General features: G+C 34.0%; 1 protein-coding gene across 1 annotated transcript; it reads right to left on the bottom strand.

Moving 5' to 3' along the window:
- Positions 1-8,787: 8,787 nt before the first annotated feature.
- On the bottom strand, positions 8,788-15,479 carry SLITRK6 (SLIT and NTRK like family member 6). The gene is made up of 2 exons (XM_077855240.1): positions 14,918-15,479; positions 8,788-12,552 (listed from the first exon to the last, which is right to left on the bottom strand). Exon 2 carries the CDS (start codon positions 12,526-12,528, stop codon positions 10,006-10,008), a length of 2,523 nt encoding a protein of 840 aa, XP_077711366.1. The 5' UTR covers positions 12,529-12,552; positions 14,918-15,479; the 3' UTR covers positions 8,788-10,005.
- Positions 15,480-16,192: the final 713 nt, after the last annotated feature.

The following is a 16,192-nucleotide window of genomic DNA, read 5'->3' as shown; positions in this document are numbered from 1 at the left end:
AAAGCGTAAAATGCATGGTCCAAGGGATGGCAGAACATGATTCCTTGTGAAGCTCTCACAACCATTTGGCTACAGGAGGTTAATGATTACATGATGGTCAAGGGAAAAGAAGCATCAGGCATGGAAAAGGACCAGGAATACAAGAAGGCAGGAAGCAAATGGCCATCTTTACTCAATCTTTCAACCTCCTTCTTTTCATCTTTTAGTTATAACCTTTTACAAATTGATCTTTATAAACTGTATTACATTTTTTTATTTTAATACCACTTAAGAATTGTTTCATGAGGATTCCTGAAACTGCCATGGGAGATTGTATAGGTAAATTTTTGTGTTCCTACATCTTGAAAGGAAGATGATGAATGAAAGACTTTTAAAAGTGGCAGAGAACCTATTTTCACAGTGTATGTGGGAGGGCTGTGGAGGTGGAGTTTGACCTACATACTCTTATAACCAGCAAGTATGTTATGCATGATTTGCATGCCTTTGGCTACCAATACACAACATGGAAAAGAGAATAAAGCTGTGACAGCATGATATGGGGTAGGTTGAGAAAACATGACCTACATGTTAATGAGAGTGTATGAGCATTGCCTAGAGTAAGTAGGCTTATGGTTGTGTTCTTGCAGAAAAAGAAAACAGGTAGTTGAGTTAAAAATCCAAAAGAATTAGGAAATAGATTTTATAAATTAAAACCAAGCTTTTCATAACAAAGCAACCATTACTATTTATTCTTAATTACTTACATTAGCCAAATTTTTTAAAATTAGGCAAATTTATTCCTGTGTTCCCATATATTTCATTAATATAATGCTGAAAATGTGAATGTGAAGAATCTTTATTGAAGTGATTCACCAGTGTCTGAAATACATGTTTCCCAATACTTCTTTTTGAAATTAAATTAAATAAAGTGTAAACAAAGATATGGAGACTTCAGCCCTTTCAAAGATCAAAGATTCCTGTTTGTATTGATAAGTTTAAGACATGAGTAGAAGTTAAACCTCTTCAAAATTAAAACAATATGATAAACATGATGAAAGAGTATGATGTTTACAAAAGTGAACAATTTTATATTTAGCTCATTCAAATTACATGGTATCACCTTTTGAAAAAGAAAAGCCCAGTTAAGCTTAGTTTTACATTCATAGTCAACACTCCCATAGCTTTGGGTAATTCAGACCTAATGATAATTATCTTTATAACTTGACATTTTTCTTTCTTAAACGTTATGCTCTCTCAGATGTGCAATAATGCATAGCATTAATGCTATTCAGATATTAAATATAAAGACCCACATGAATTATATTGTAAATAAACTTTTTAAATTGTACGTGGCTTTAAAATCCATCATATTATCTTTTCAACAAATGGACATCCATATGCCAAAAAAAAAGAATCTAGATTCAGACATTATACCTTTCATAAAAATTAACTCAAGATGTATTTTGACCTAAACATAAAACTCAAAATTGTAAAACTGTTGGAAGATAACATAAGACAAAATCAGGGGACCTGAAATATGATGATGACTTTATAGACACCATCAAAGGCATGATCTATTAAAAAATTGGTAAGCTGGATTTCATTAAAATTAAAAATTTTTGTTCTGTAAAATATACTATCAATAGAATGAAAAGACGAGCCACAGAGTACGATAAATATTTGAAACAAAACCATATCTGATGAAGGTCTGCTATCTGAAATATACAGCAAACTCTTAAAAGTCAACAATGAAGAAACAACCTGATTAAAAACAGGCCAATGAGCTTCACAGACTCTCCACCAAAGAAGATACAAAGATGACAAAAATTATTATATTTCAAAACATGCTTTACATCATATGTCATCAGGGAAATGCAAATTAAAAGAACAATGAGATACCAATACACACATCCTGGAATGGCCAAAACCTGAGCATTCACCACACCAAATCCTAGGGTGGGGGAGTGGAGGCCTGGGAAATAAAACTCTTGTTAATGAGAATGCAAAATGGTACAGCCACTTTGGAAGACAATTTAGCAATTTGTTACAAAACTAAACAGGTCTTATTATATGATCCAGCAACTGTGCTATTTGGTAGTTACCCAAATAAGGAAAAAACTTATATCCATATAAAAATCAATCATGCATATGTTTATAGCAGCTTTATTCATAATTGTCCAAATGGATAAATAAACAGGCAAATGGATAAATAAACTGTGGTATATCCAGACAGTGGAATATAATTCAGCGCTCAAAAGAAATAAGGTATCAAGCTACGAAAAGCCATGGAGAAAACGTAAATGCATATTACTAAATGAAAGAAGCTAATCTGGAAAGGCTGCATACTGCATGATTTCAATTCTATGACTTTCTAAAAGAGGCAAAAGTAAAAAGATCAGTGATTGTTCAGGGGGGAAAGAAGTAAACAAAGCGGAAGATTTATAGAGGAGTGAAAATATGCACTATGATATAACTATCATGTTACAATAACGGTGGATACATTTCATTATGCATTTGTCAAAACTTATAGAATGCAAGCATCCACAGTGAATTCTAATGTTAACTATGGAGTTTGGATAATAATTATGAAATAATACAGATTCATCAATTGCAAAAACTGTGCCACTCTAGTAGGGAATGTTGATAGTGGAGGGGTGAGGCTGGGCTTCTATAGGGCCAGGAGATATGTGGAAACTCTATATTCCTTTTTTTTGAGATTTTATTTATTTATTCATGAGAGATACAGAGAAAGAAAGAGAGAGAGAGAGAGAGAGAGGCAGAGACACAGGCAGAGGGAAATGCAGACTCCATGTAGGGAGCCTGATGTGGGACTCGATCCCAGGACTCCAGGATCATGCCCTGGGCCGAAGCCAGGCGCTAAACCTCTGAGCCACCCGGGGATTCCCAAAACTCTATATTCTGATCAATTTTGCAGTGAACCTAAAAAATACACTAAGAGTAGAGTTTATTTAAAAAGAAAAGATAAATAAATACATACATACATACATAAATACATAAATAAATACATAAATAAATAATAAGAAAATCCTCACATTATAAAGCTTACCAAAGGGATGAAGTCATTTCAGGAAGAGGTCTTAAAAGTGGAGTAATAAAACTATCTAATACCATAATTTCTATGTGTAAGATAATTGTAACAACATTTAAATTATGTGTTTATATATGAAGCTTTTAGTTAATACAATATATCACAAGAATTATGTCTTAGTCAATGTTTGATACTATGAAATAGAAATTAAATTCTTAACTTTTTTTAAAATATAGATTATTGATAAATAGTAATTAATTATTCTGAATTTGAAAAAAAACTACGAGTTTCAGCTGCCATGTGTATTTGTTGTTCAATATACTAAGTCATTTAGCATTTTTCTAGCTGTACCTATAATGTGCTTATATATCATCTTCAACAATCTACAGTTATGCAATATGTCTAAAGTTACTGAAATGTCTGATTTTTCTTTCAATAAAAGGTTTAGAAAAAGGGAAGGGTTTCCTGGGATGCCTGGGTGGCTCAGTGGTTTAACGCCTGCCTTCCGCCCAGGGTGTGATCCTGGAGTCCTGGGATCGAGTCCCACATCAGGCTTCCTGCATGGAGCCTGCTTCTCCCTCTGCCTATGTCTCTGCCTCTCTCTCTCTCTCTCTTTCTCTCTCTCTCTCTGTGTCTTTCATGAATAAATAAATAAAATCTTAAAAAAAAAAAGAAAAAGAGTGTCCTACCTAAATATAGAAGCAAAGACATACATTTTTTGGATCTCCATATGGCCTATAAATATTCATAGTTATGAAAGGCAGTTTGGTGAAGACCATTGCCCTGATAATAAAACAAAACACAATAAAATAACAATAACAACAAAACAGGATTATAATTCTGATGTTGTTAATCTTACTAGTTATATAATGCAAGAAAAATCTTTTAACTTCTTTATTTATAAAAATTTTAAAAATTAGAATAGATAAACTCTAGTTTATAATGTGCTAATAACTGATAATTGTGTTTGCTGTATCATAATACAATGTGTTCCTCAAATATGTATTTTCTAAGGCAAAGTACTTCAGAATGCTAGGAATAGGCCCAAAGTGTATCTATGAAAATCTATGTATCTATGAACATATATACATACAAAGTGTATCTATGAAAATTGATGAGTCATAGGTACCATTTAAACTGATCTTATTCTTCTAGAATCATGACTTCTCTGAACTCTATTATTAACTTTCTTATTCTACCATGTATTGCTATATTAACTTATGACACATATGAATCATAAAATAGAGTAACAGGGGATTGCTCATACCACCAATTAATGAAATGAAAATGTATTTAATAACCATTCATTAATGGTGATTTCAAACTGGTAACACTGAATTTCTGAGTCCATTAATTTGGGCAAAAAAATGGTTTATTTTGTCTGGCGCATCTGTTCAATTCCAACTAAAACACCAACTATGATGACATGACAATTAAAGGACCAGAGATTTTATACTAAATGAGTAAGTCAAAATATATTACTTATTTGCAGATAACCAATTTTCTAACTGTTGGAAACTAAGACAAGTAGGAGGCAATATTTTTTTTTTTTTTTATGAAAGGTCAGGTCTTCTGCTTCTATGTTTTAAAATTATGGGACAGGGACACCTCGGTGGCTCAGCAGTTGAGCATCAGGGCCTGATCCTGGAGACCTGGGATCAAGTCCCGCATCGGGCTCCCTGCATGGAGCCTGCTTCTCCCTCTGCCTGTGTCTCTGCCTCTGTGTGTATGTGTGTGTCTCTTATGAATAAATAAATAAACTCTTTAAAAATATAAAAAATAAAATAATGGGACAAAAGTATTTAAAAAGTGTATAATTTTAAATTATTTTATTGGAAATACATGAATGTGTCTTGTGTGTGGGCGATTTGTTATTTTGAGTTGTTTCTATTCTTCATTCACTAATCTGCTGAAAGATGTTTACTAACAGAAGAGTACTTGTCTATTTTATTATGCTTTCAAAGCAGCTAGAAGAGAATTCTACATCTGGCCATCTCTTCTATGTTATATATACATAAGAATAAATGTGTATATAATCAACCATAAATTCATCTTTAAAATCTGATTGTGTTCTGTAAAACAGATACTGGCACTTATTTCCATATAATACAGAAATTTGTTAAACAACATAGTTTTAATAATAGAACTCTTATTATAATTCAAGAATATACCAGTGTATACAACTTTTAATCTGAGACATTGTCATGGTAATAAACCTCAGGGAATATTTGGGAAAATATATGTTTCGGGATGTATGGAATTGAAAATGCAGAAAGGAATATTATATTTTAATCACTTATCCATCCCTTATCAATGAGGTCATTCTGGCATGAGTGCCCAGATACAGAGGATCATTCCTCCTGAGACAGACTTGTAATTGTCTCCTTCCCTATCAAGAACAAGCTTTTATAATACCACATCTTCTCAAGAAGAAAACTGCAGCCATTCATGACTGTATCATAAAAATGTTCAGGGAAAAGAATAGAGAGGAATCCTTAAATTCATCATAAAAACATTTCTAAATTACTGGAAGATCTAAACTTCTCTTCCCAAATAGCACTTTATGCACATGGATAATTTTCTTTTCATATAGAGTATAGTCTCCAATGATAATTATGTAGAAAGTTTTATATATGGGGAATTTGGTGAGCTTTCTTTAGATATTTATTTGTTTGTGTCTGTTTATATTTTAAATTTTTTTAAAATTTTGTTTATGATAGTCATACAGAGAGAGAGAGAGAGAGAGAGAGAGAGAGGCAGAGACATAGGCAGAGGGAGAAGCAGGCTCCATGCACCCGGAGCCTGACGTGGGATTCGATCCTGGGTCTCCAGGATCGCGCCCTGGGCCAAAGGCAGGTGCCAAACTGCTGCTCCACCCAGGGATCCCTCTGTTTATATTTTAAAAAGTGCTTATTGTCAAACAGTTCTACAGGTTACTAGCATACATTTTCTTTTAAAATACTTTGGTTATATATAAGTTATCATGGAAAAATAAAAATACAAAATCACTTAAAAAAGGGAAAATACAAAATAAATTACATGTATACAAAGACTCTCTCTCATTTTATTACTTATATTTTTAAAAGTTGCATTCTAATGACAAGGGGATACACATATATCACATTTTCCAATTTCAGATCAAAGCCTAAGCCCTTTAAATTAATTGGGTGAAAGCATCAAGGCAGCTTAAAGGCTGTTTAGTTGGTACTTCAATTTACTTACTATTTGAGCAGCAAGAATAAGTTTTCTTCCTTCATGATATGAGAGGTTGATTCAAGAAGGAAAACCAGCATCATTCATACAATCCTTTCTTATATGTATTGTAAAATGTCCATCATAGTATGGAGATCAATGGAAGATTATCTGAAGAACACTTTGATATATTTACAGTAAGCCTTTTCATGATAATTTAATGACAAATGATTTGTCAAATACAGATTAATACAATCTATGTTTAACAGATGACAGAACTAAAAACTCTTGATCTGGGGGTGCCTGAGTGGCACAGTCCGTTGAGCATCTGGCTTTTGGTTTTGGCTCAGGTCATGATCTGAGGGGCATGATCTCAGAGTCATGAGATCAAGCCCTACATTGGGCTCCAGGCTCACCTTGGAGTCTGCTTCAGATTCTCTCTTTTTCTCCCTCTTACCCTCCCACTCGTGCTGTTTCTCTCTAAAACAAACAAATAAATAAATAAATCTTTAAAAAATGAATAAATAACAAAGACTGACCTGGTATGATTATACATAGTATCACTATACTACAAAAATTCAAGACTCAGACATGAATCAGAACTTGCCCTGATATGCAATGAGCAAAATACAACTTCTATATAAATCAAGAAAAATTAGAATAGCTGTAAGTTTGTTTACTTGTTAGAGTGCCTTGTGAGGTACATCAGAATAAGGTTGGGGGTACTGAATTCAGACTTGGGACTTTGAATCTAATAATTAGTGGAAGAAAGAAACCATATTGTCCACTTAAGTAAATAATCAAAGACTATAATAAAATTTATTGTTAGTGGGAGTGAGAAGAAATAGAAAATGAAGGTAAAATCATCAAAGTTCTGAGTGATTATCACAGGTCACAAGACCTATTAAGAATTAAAGACCATCAACAGCTTTTTTTTTTTTTTTTTTTTTTTTTTTTATCAACAGCTTTTTCAACTCTCAACTCCTTCCAATAGGGAAGCAAATTGCTCCGGAAGGTCCCATCATGAATGAAATATTTCAGCCTTTAAAATTTGCTACACTTTAGAAAACCATAATGATGTCTACATCATTATAAGTTATATCCAGATTCCCATAGGGTTTTTAGTTTTGCAGTTATATTTAATTTGGAGAATATATTTACATGACTTCATAAACAACTCTCTTCCATCTTGATATAAATTGGAGAGTGAATACTATTACTTTAGACAATTAATAATGAATAAGGATTTTTTTTAATCCCCCACCCAAAAGAGAAGAACATTCCTGAGGATATGTCTCTAACAATAAATAAAGATTTTAAAAAAAATTCCTCCACCCAAAGGAGAAGAGTGTTCCTGAGGACATGTCTCTGTCTGCATTCATGGATCTATTCCAAGGGTCCTCCAGGCATGGGGATTTCTTAAGTCCTTCTAATACCTCTATACACTTGATTGGATTCAGAAAATATAGGCAGACACCCTAGTGAACAGAAGTGCAATAACATGAAATTTGGTCTTCTTTTATTCTTCTCTTTAGAATGTAACTTTTAAAAACATGCTTTGTAGTATTTATTACTTATTATCGTGCTAATTTTTAGTGGATGAAATATATATAGCAACCCATGTGCACACAGATTTCCCCTTAGTAAGTGTAACTTTAAAAGGAATTCTCATCTTTGTACTTTCCAATCTTGGGCATTAATGGAGAAATTAAGGTTCTCAACCTTTTAATACATAATTATTGATTATTTTCTATTAATATATAAAATTATTTAAAAGAAAACTTAGTGATATGACTTCATAATAGACACATAATTCATCCTCATATCAAGCAACACAGACCCCTTACTGTTTTTAAACATAAAGCCTTCTTATTCAAAATCCAGAATGTCATGTATGATTTGCTAGTATTGCACAGTTGCGTGGAAACCAAAACATTTAGTAGAACATTCAGGACTCACTAAAATAGTAGTAAGCAAATTAAAGAAAGTCCTGTCTAACTTGAAACTATGTTCCTTCCTAACTCTGTCCAAGTATCTTCATGGTGTTCAGAAAACAGAACAAGATCACCTTGATTAATTCCATTTTGCCTTGTGAAAATCTGCCGTATCATTGATTGTATAATTAGAAAGAAGAAAAATAAATCACTTTCATTTGTATTGCGTGGGAAAATGATTTGGGGGAAAGGGAGGACTACTTGCCAGACTTAAGTCTGGCTCCCTGTCAATCATACCCAGACACTCAGTGGCCTTTTTACAGATGGTTAACAAGATGCTTCTGTATGGATAGCAAACAGAGGGCAGCCTGGGTGGCTCAGCAGTTTAGTGCCACCTTTGGCCTGGGCATGATCCTGGAGACCTGGGATCGAGTCCCACGTCGGGCTCCCTGCATGGAGCCTGCTTCTCCCTCTGCCTGTGTCTCTGCCCCTCTCTGTGTCTCTCATGAATAAATAAATATATCTTAAAAAAAAAAAAAAAAACAGAAATCTCCTCAGGCATGTACATGAGTGCATGCGTGTGTATGTTAATTCTGACTTGATTGAATTAGAGATCAGACTAATTGAAGAAAGTTCATTTAAAAAGAGAGTTTTCACTTTATTTTTATTGTAGTGAGCAGTATTTTTAATTTTCTTGAAAGGCACCCAAGAATAATTACCTTTGTGAACCAAAAATATACAAAACTGTACAGAATAAATAGTTCATAGAAATCTAGCTATACTTTCTTGTAAAATAAAGCTACATTGTCCCACTCTTGAGACAACTTAACCACTTACCCTTAGACGTGACTTTTGCTACTAATTTATGGCAACTATCAGTTTACATCAATACAAATTTTTAAAAACACAATTTTTCCTATTTGTTTTATACCTGTGAATTATTACTTGCCACAAGAAACATATTTCTATCATGGTCATTCAAATTTATAAAGGATTAATGCTATGAAAGAAACCAAACTTAATTTATGCACTAATCATATTTACAGTTGAGTATCAGTAGCATTTTTAAAACATCCCAAGAATAAGAATCAAACTTTGAGCACAAATGACATACCTTAATTCACAGCAGCATTGACAATAAGATTGTCCACACAAAATGTGCAGAAAAACCAAAAAAGTTTGCTTATTCATCCACCTGAACTATTAATCATTCTTATTTTTAAATTCAGAAAGCATAGCAGTGACATTTTTCTAACCCTCAAATGTTCAAAGCTTTGGGCCACTCATGGCCTACATAGTTCAACCTCCTATTTTTTCTTTACTATTACTAGTCATAATTTTGAAGTTCCAGTTCCTTTTGCCTTTATCGCAAGAAAATTAGGTGTATCTGACAATGTACATTTTTGTGGTATATACTGATTATATAAACAATATACTCCTTATATATTATAACTACATATACAGGTATAACTTTTAAGTGACAAAGCCCAATTCTATTTCATCCACTGGTAAAGTAATTCAAGGAAATAAGGGTTGCTTAAATATTCAACCCTTTTAGATGTGCAAGAGGACTTTTCTGAAACCCTTTTAAGTATACCGAGAAATATCACTATAATCCTTGGATGATTTACATGCAAGGATTTATTTTACTGGGGGCAGGCAAAATTGCCTGAAGACAATGCAATGGCTTCTCCCAATGATCCCTGAGTTTCTTTTTCTTCTTTTTTTCCCAATAGGATTACTGCTGTGCTTTAGTTCTGATTGATGACACACTCATGTAAGGCACTTGTTTACAAGATTGGACTTAAGACAGAATCACAGCATTTCTGCAAAAGCCCTCAATCTCTCCATCTATGTTTGCTGCTCCAGGACTTCTAAGTAGTCAGGTTCAGCATGTAGGTTAGCTTTAAGCTCAAAATACTCATTTTTAGTCTGTTCCACTAATACCTTCCTTGGCCTTGAGTACATTAGTGTCTCCATTAATTTTAACTCTTCATGGGCTCCAGGATAATGTACCTCCATATCAGGCTGCAGTTGAGCAATGTTCTTCCTTAGGTATTCTGTAATTCCTAGTTGCTGAAGTTCTCTTTCTTTCTCTAAAATGTTCCTATATAATGAACTGGCATCCTGAAAGGATAAAAATTCGGTTGATTGGTCTGTGGTTTTGTATTTCATATTTGACCCCGTGAGTGGTGAATGATTTTCCCGTTCTAAAAGACTTCTTTGGAGATGTTTTGTCTCACTTCCATCTTTCTCATTCCTTTCTTCTTCCTCTTCCAAATGCTTTGGGCCAAAGGATGGACTTCTATAGACATGAACCATGGGACTCACCATATGCTGCTCATACAGTGATGCTGTCGGTCTTTCAGTAGTGTGGTGAGTTGTTTTATGGCCATACATACTGTATTGAAGATGGACTGGACTGTTGTCTCTCATCTGCTCATCTGTTTGTTTCTTTTTGTATCGTCTCCTGCGGTGGAGAACAAGAACCACTATCCCTGCGGCACAGAACACAATGGTTATGAATACAATCAGCAGTCCTAGTATTAGCACAGATAGTGGTACAGCATCAGTAAGTGATCTTAAAATAGTATCAGCTGTAGTTGTGGTTGTAGGAGCACTGACAATTATGTAACTAGCTTGAGTTGGCAGGGATGGATTATTGACTAAACCTGGGCAAAGAAGTTCACTAGTTAGTGCTTTTAATTCCTTTTTGTCTAGGTGCTCTGGAGAAGTGCAGAGGATGTCATCTGTTACTGTATTCTTACTCAATTTTTGTAGCCATTGTTGCAATCCAACCAAGTCACAGGAGCAATCCCAGGGATTGTCCTCAAGGTCGATCTGAGTCAATAAATCAAGGTCATCCAAGATATTACTGACAGGGAGATGGGTAAACTGGTTCATTTTAAGGTTTATCCTTGTTAGAGAAACCCCTGAAAAGATATGTGGTGGTAAAACTTGTAGGAGGTTGTTATTTAAATAGAGGACTTTAAGTTTAGGCATTGGGTTAAAGGTTCCTGGTAATATTTCCTTAACTGCATTGTATTCAAGATATAAGTACTCAAGATTGTGGAGACCAAGAAACATGCCTCTGCTTAACTTGGTCAGATGGTTACCGTTCAGATAGAGCTTTTGCAATCTTGTTAGATTTATAAATGATCCTTCCTCAAGAACCTCAATACGATTGTTTCCCAGGTGAAGCATTTCCAAAGTGAAGTATTCCACTAGATCAGACTTCATTAATGTATGAATAATATTCCCTGCTAGAACAAGCTTTCTAGGATTTTGTGGAGGAGGTTTCAGATCTGATAAGCTTTCAATATTGCGCTCTTGACAGTGTACCAGAAGTCCTGATGGGGATAGTACTTTGCAATTACAAGGAATAGGACAGTAGGGTCCTGGAAGTTGAGTGAATGGCTTTGTAATATAGGGTATCAAGACTGGTGCTTTGGTGGCTGGTCTCAAAAGGGATGTGGACTTGGTTGACATGCGACTATCACTGATTGAAGACGTTGCTGCCAGATGTAATGATCCTGATGGATCCTCGTGTTCTTCATACACTGGTGGAGTGGGGCAAATTGATTCCTTTTTCAGTCTGCTTAGTATACTTCCTTTGAAAAACGGAGGGCTGTTGCATACGATATCACCAATTACGGACTGTGGAGGCATGTTTTCCAACCAAATTTTTAGCTCTAATAAGTCACAATTACAGGTCCACTTATTGTCCTCCAACTGGAGATCCAATATCCGGCCAATGTGTTCTAAGAAACCAACGTAAGGCAATGTTTGCAACTGATTTCCACGAAGATCTAGATGGGTTAAAGGAACAAATCGAAATATGTTTGGAGGAAGACTCTCAATAGCATTGTCATTTAAAATTAACACTTTAAGTCTGTTGAGCTTGCTAAAGGCACTTGGTTCAATCACTGTAATGAAGTTGTTGTCTGCTTGTAGGAATTCTAGGTTTTCCAGTCCATGGAAGGTATCCTCTTTAAGAATTTCTAAAGAATTGTGATTGATGTGAAGTTGCTTAAGAAGGCCAAGGCCATTAAATGCACCAGTCTCAATATCTGCAATGTTGTTAAATCCAAGGTGTAATGAGATGGCATTAGTAAGCCCAGAAAAGTCATTTGTGTGAAGCATTGTCAAACCATTATTTAATAAACTTAGGTGGAAAGGTCGTGATGGCGGCACACTTATTTGGGATAACTTCTTGATACCTTTCTCTTCACAGTTTATTAGCATTGTGCCATCTTTTTCCTCACAATTGCAAAGAGAATCACAAGAACCTCTGGCTGAGGACATTGGAGATTGGGACTGTGAAGATATACAGGCAAAAAGAGATGAATATAAGAGATGAATCCACAGCTTCATGTTGTCATGTGATGAAATTTGATTCTGTAAAACAAAAATGCAACAGCAATGCACTTTAGTGGGCAGAAGCAGGAAAGAGATAAACCTGGTGATTATAAAATAAGAGGGTTTCCTCTAAAAAGAAAAAAAAATATTAATCACTTTGAAAATATGAATACCATGCTGCATCTATATTTTCTTTTATCATTTTCTAGTACTATGGCAAGCATGTTTTGGTTTATCTTTAACTTGCACTGTGATAAAATTTAGTTAAAGGAGAATTTAAAATATTGTATTATCAGTGGTGTTCACATTTGCCAAATAAACTGCATTTTAATAATTGGACCATAGATACCTTGATTTGATGGAAAGGTGTATATTTGCAAAGACCTTGATTTTTTTTTTTAACCAAAAAGTTGGTAAATCTAGGGCTAGAGGATTACAGTATAAGACAAATACATGGTTTTAGCCAGAAGCCAAGAAAACAGAAGGGGATACAAAAATGTTAGAAAAAGTTATAAAAAACTACATGCATGTATATATCTATGCATGTGTGCCTACATAATGCATTTCTTTTATTTATTTATATTTTTGAACTGGATGTCACAATATGACATCTAATAAATGTGTCGGTGTTTTAACCTGCTTTGAGTTTGGCTCAAGATACTTATCAATTTTATTATCTAATTAAAAACCTTGGGAAAATAAGTCTCTGACCATGTAAGAAAGCAGATTACTAAGGAGGTCAGTTTTAACTATGCTGTCCAGGGAAGTATGTATAAGCTTGATAGTATTAGATATATATGGTTAAAAGTACCTGTTAAAATTTCACTTGTCATACTCTATGCTGAATTTCTAAAGGTAGGATATTTCCTGATGCTTTTAAATTCTGTTATGAATAACATCAGTATCATAAACCTAAAGAAGAAAAACTGAGCTTTAAAACACATTTCTGGCTATTATGAAAGAATAAACAATGCCTCCTATAAAATTCTAGCAAATGACTTTCTAACAAGGACTTGAAACAGGCTTTAGGGCACTAAATGTCATCACATAATTAAGCAGTAGATCTCCCTTATTATTATAAGTCTTAAAGTCACAAACAATGAACTTAAAAACAAACTGTACTACACTAAAACATTTGAAGGTACCTCTAATTTGGTAAATAAAAAATGACAGTTCAGATTAACCATATCAAATATTCCAAATCCCTAAAAATTTAAAACATGTATCTGAAAGAGCATTTTTTTTTCTAATTCTGAGGTGACGGCAGTGACTAGATAAATACACATAACTTCATTATATTTAATTGCATTTCTTTCCTTTAGTGTATCTTAATTTTGTATAAATTGAATTTAAGGGTAAATAAACACCATATCTCAAAACTCCTCAACTTTACCAAATGGTATCTGCTTTTATTTATTTTTTTAATGGATTGTGAAAATAATTTTGAATCTACTTAAAATTCACATTCAGATAGAATATCCCTAAACCCAATCATTAATCATGAAAAATAAATCATCCCATGAAAATACATTGTTGCATTGAAAACATGTATAGTATAAAGTTTCTGATTGGCAAAAGACAACGGAAGAAATAGAACAGTGTAGCCTTTCTATACAGAAGAAAGTTAGCAGTCTAAATGTTTCCATAGGGAAATTGATTTCGAAAAGCTGAGTCTATGCTTAGAATCCAACAGTTTATAGTTGAACTCCTCAACTTGTGGATTAGCTTCCACAAACACTAAAGTACTTCCTCATAGATTACCAAGAAAGAATATTATTCACTTCACCAGACACAGCATCTTCAGAAAATAGTAAATAACTTCCAGATGACAGTCTCTAGTTATTTTTTTAATCTTCTATTCATTTCCTGTTCCTCAAAATGTTCTAGGGAACAGTTTCTAGTCTTTTCAGAAGAAAAGACTAGAAATTAGACTAGAATTTGAAGACCGGTCCTGTATTGATAACACCTGATCCAATATTAAAGAGGTCAAAAATCTCCATTTACATGTATTCAGAAAACATATTTTCAAGTCAGGAAATAATAAAAGTGGCATACAAAATACCAAGAATCTTAATATACTGCCTATATTTTAAATTCGATAATGGTGTTTGGAAGTCATCTTCCCTTCAGAAAGCACACATTATTTAGTTTCCAATAACAAACTGCATGCTATGCAAGAAATAGTGGCATCTTATTTATTCTTCTGTACAGCCAGCTGTTGGACTGTCTCCTGCTCAGAGAAAACAGGCATCTGCTACAGCATTAGTTGTGCCAATGAGTAAGAATGAAACTGGATAGCTTTTAATGCAAAGTTATTTTTTTAAAAAGGACAAACATACAAATTCAATCACTTTAAGATAATGCAAAGATAGATATTAGAAAAGCCTGGAAACATTCATCTTACCTGTAAAGCAGAGACTCTTCCTGACGTTATCTGTAATGCACAGCTGGAAGAGATGTTCAAAGTAAATTCAGATTCTTTATTAAAAAAGAAAACACCAACCACTACGTACTTTCTTCTCAAATGTCACTTTTTGGCAGGTCCCATTGCTTCATAAAGTTGAAAAGCTCTGCTCAAAGACTAAATGCTGAGCATTTCATTGAAAATATTTCAGGCAGAGTGCATACTAGATCATCCTGAAGCAGTTGCCTTTTCTCCGCAATTAAAATTCACGGCATACTTCACAGCTATGCTGACTTTTTTGCATATAGTTAACCATTTGCAAGCTGCTGAAAGCAGTAAATAAACAAGATGTTTCACAGAGCTGCATTGATCACTCTTGCTTTCTTGGTTGTAGATCCAAGCTGCAGCAGTGTTTTCTTTCCTCCCTTTCTAGTCTTTCTTGTTAGCTCAGTTTGTTATTAGTCAGATTGCCAAGGGCTGGGAGGTAGGCGTAAATAAAGAGACTTCTTGGCTTTTGACTCAGCCTTTAAGCCCTTCCCTAGCAGAGAGCTTTACTCAGCCAGTGTCATTTAACACAAGAGACAGCTCCACCTTGGGACCGTTCAACTCCTCCTCTTTCTGCAAAAGGCCTTTCCACTCCCTTTTAATACCAAAGAGAGTGCAAGTAAATTTTGATGTCAATAATTATGCACTGTTCTAAATGTTGTATAATATTTTGTATTGGATAGCAAACTAAATAACACAATATGTTATATTCTCAGCTAGCACAGTACTGTACTGTAGGCACAAGTGTGCTGAAAAACTGCAAGCATGCTGCCTATACAGTAGTTGCTTCAGGTTTAGTTGTTTTTTTTTTTTTTCTGTTTTTACTGGTATTTGTAGTTGAAATGGTGCACTAATTTTTAAAATGTTAACATGAACTACTTTCCTGCAATGTTTGCATTTTCATATTCACCATTTATATTTTTTGAAAAGCCTCATGCCAGAGACTCTAAGTCATATACTTCATTATTTCTTTCCCTACAGCTAAAGTTCAGTAATGAGATAGAGATAAGGTTCTTTTGCAGTTAAGATAATATTTATTTGGAGTGGCAATATGATTACTTTAAAACATATTCAAGATTTATTATGGATGATTGTCCTTAATCAAACACTCTCAAAAATCTGAAATTATGTCTTTTCAGGTAAAATGAAACAAGTTGAATGAGTATGTAGAAATTACAATATCCTAGTTTTTATGGTACTAGCTGGAGAGAGCATTGTTTCCCAAAAAGT

The sequence above is a fragment of the Canis aureus genome, chromosome 17 (genome assembly GCF_053574225.1).
Source record: "Canis aureus isolate CA01 chromosome 17, VMU_Caureus_v.1.0, whole genome shotgun sequence".
Classification (NCBI taxonomy): domain Eukaryota; kingdom Metazoa; phylum Chordata; class Mammalia; order Carnivora; family Canidae; genus Canis; species Canis aureus.
This window is presented reverse-complemented; position numbering and strand designations above follow the sequence as displayed.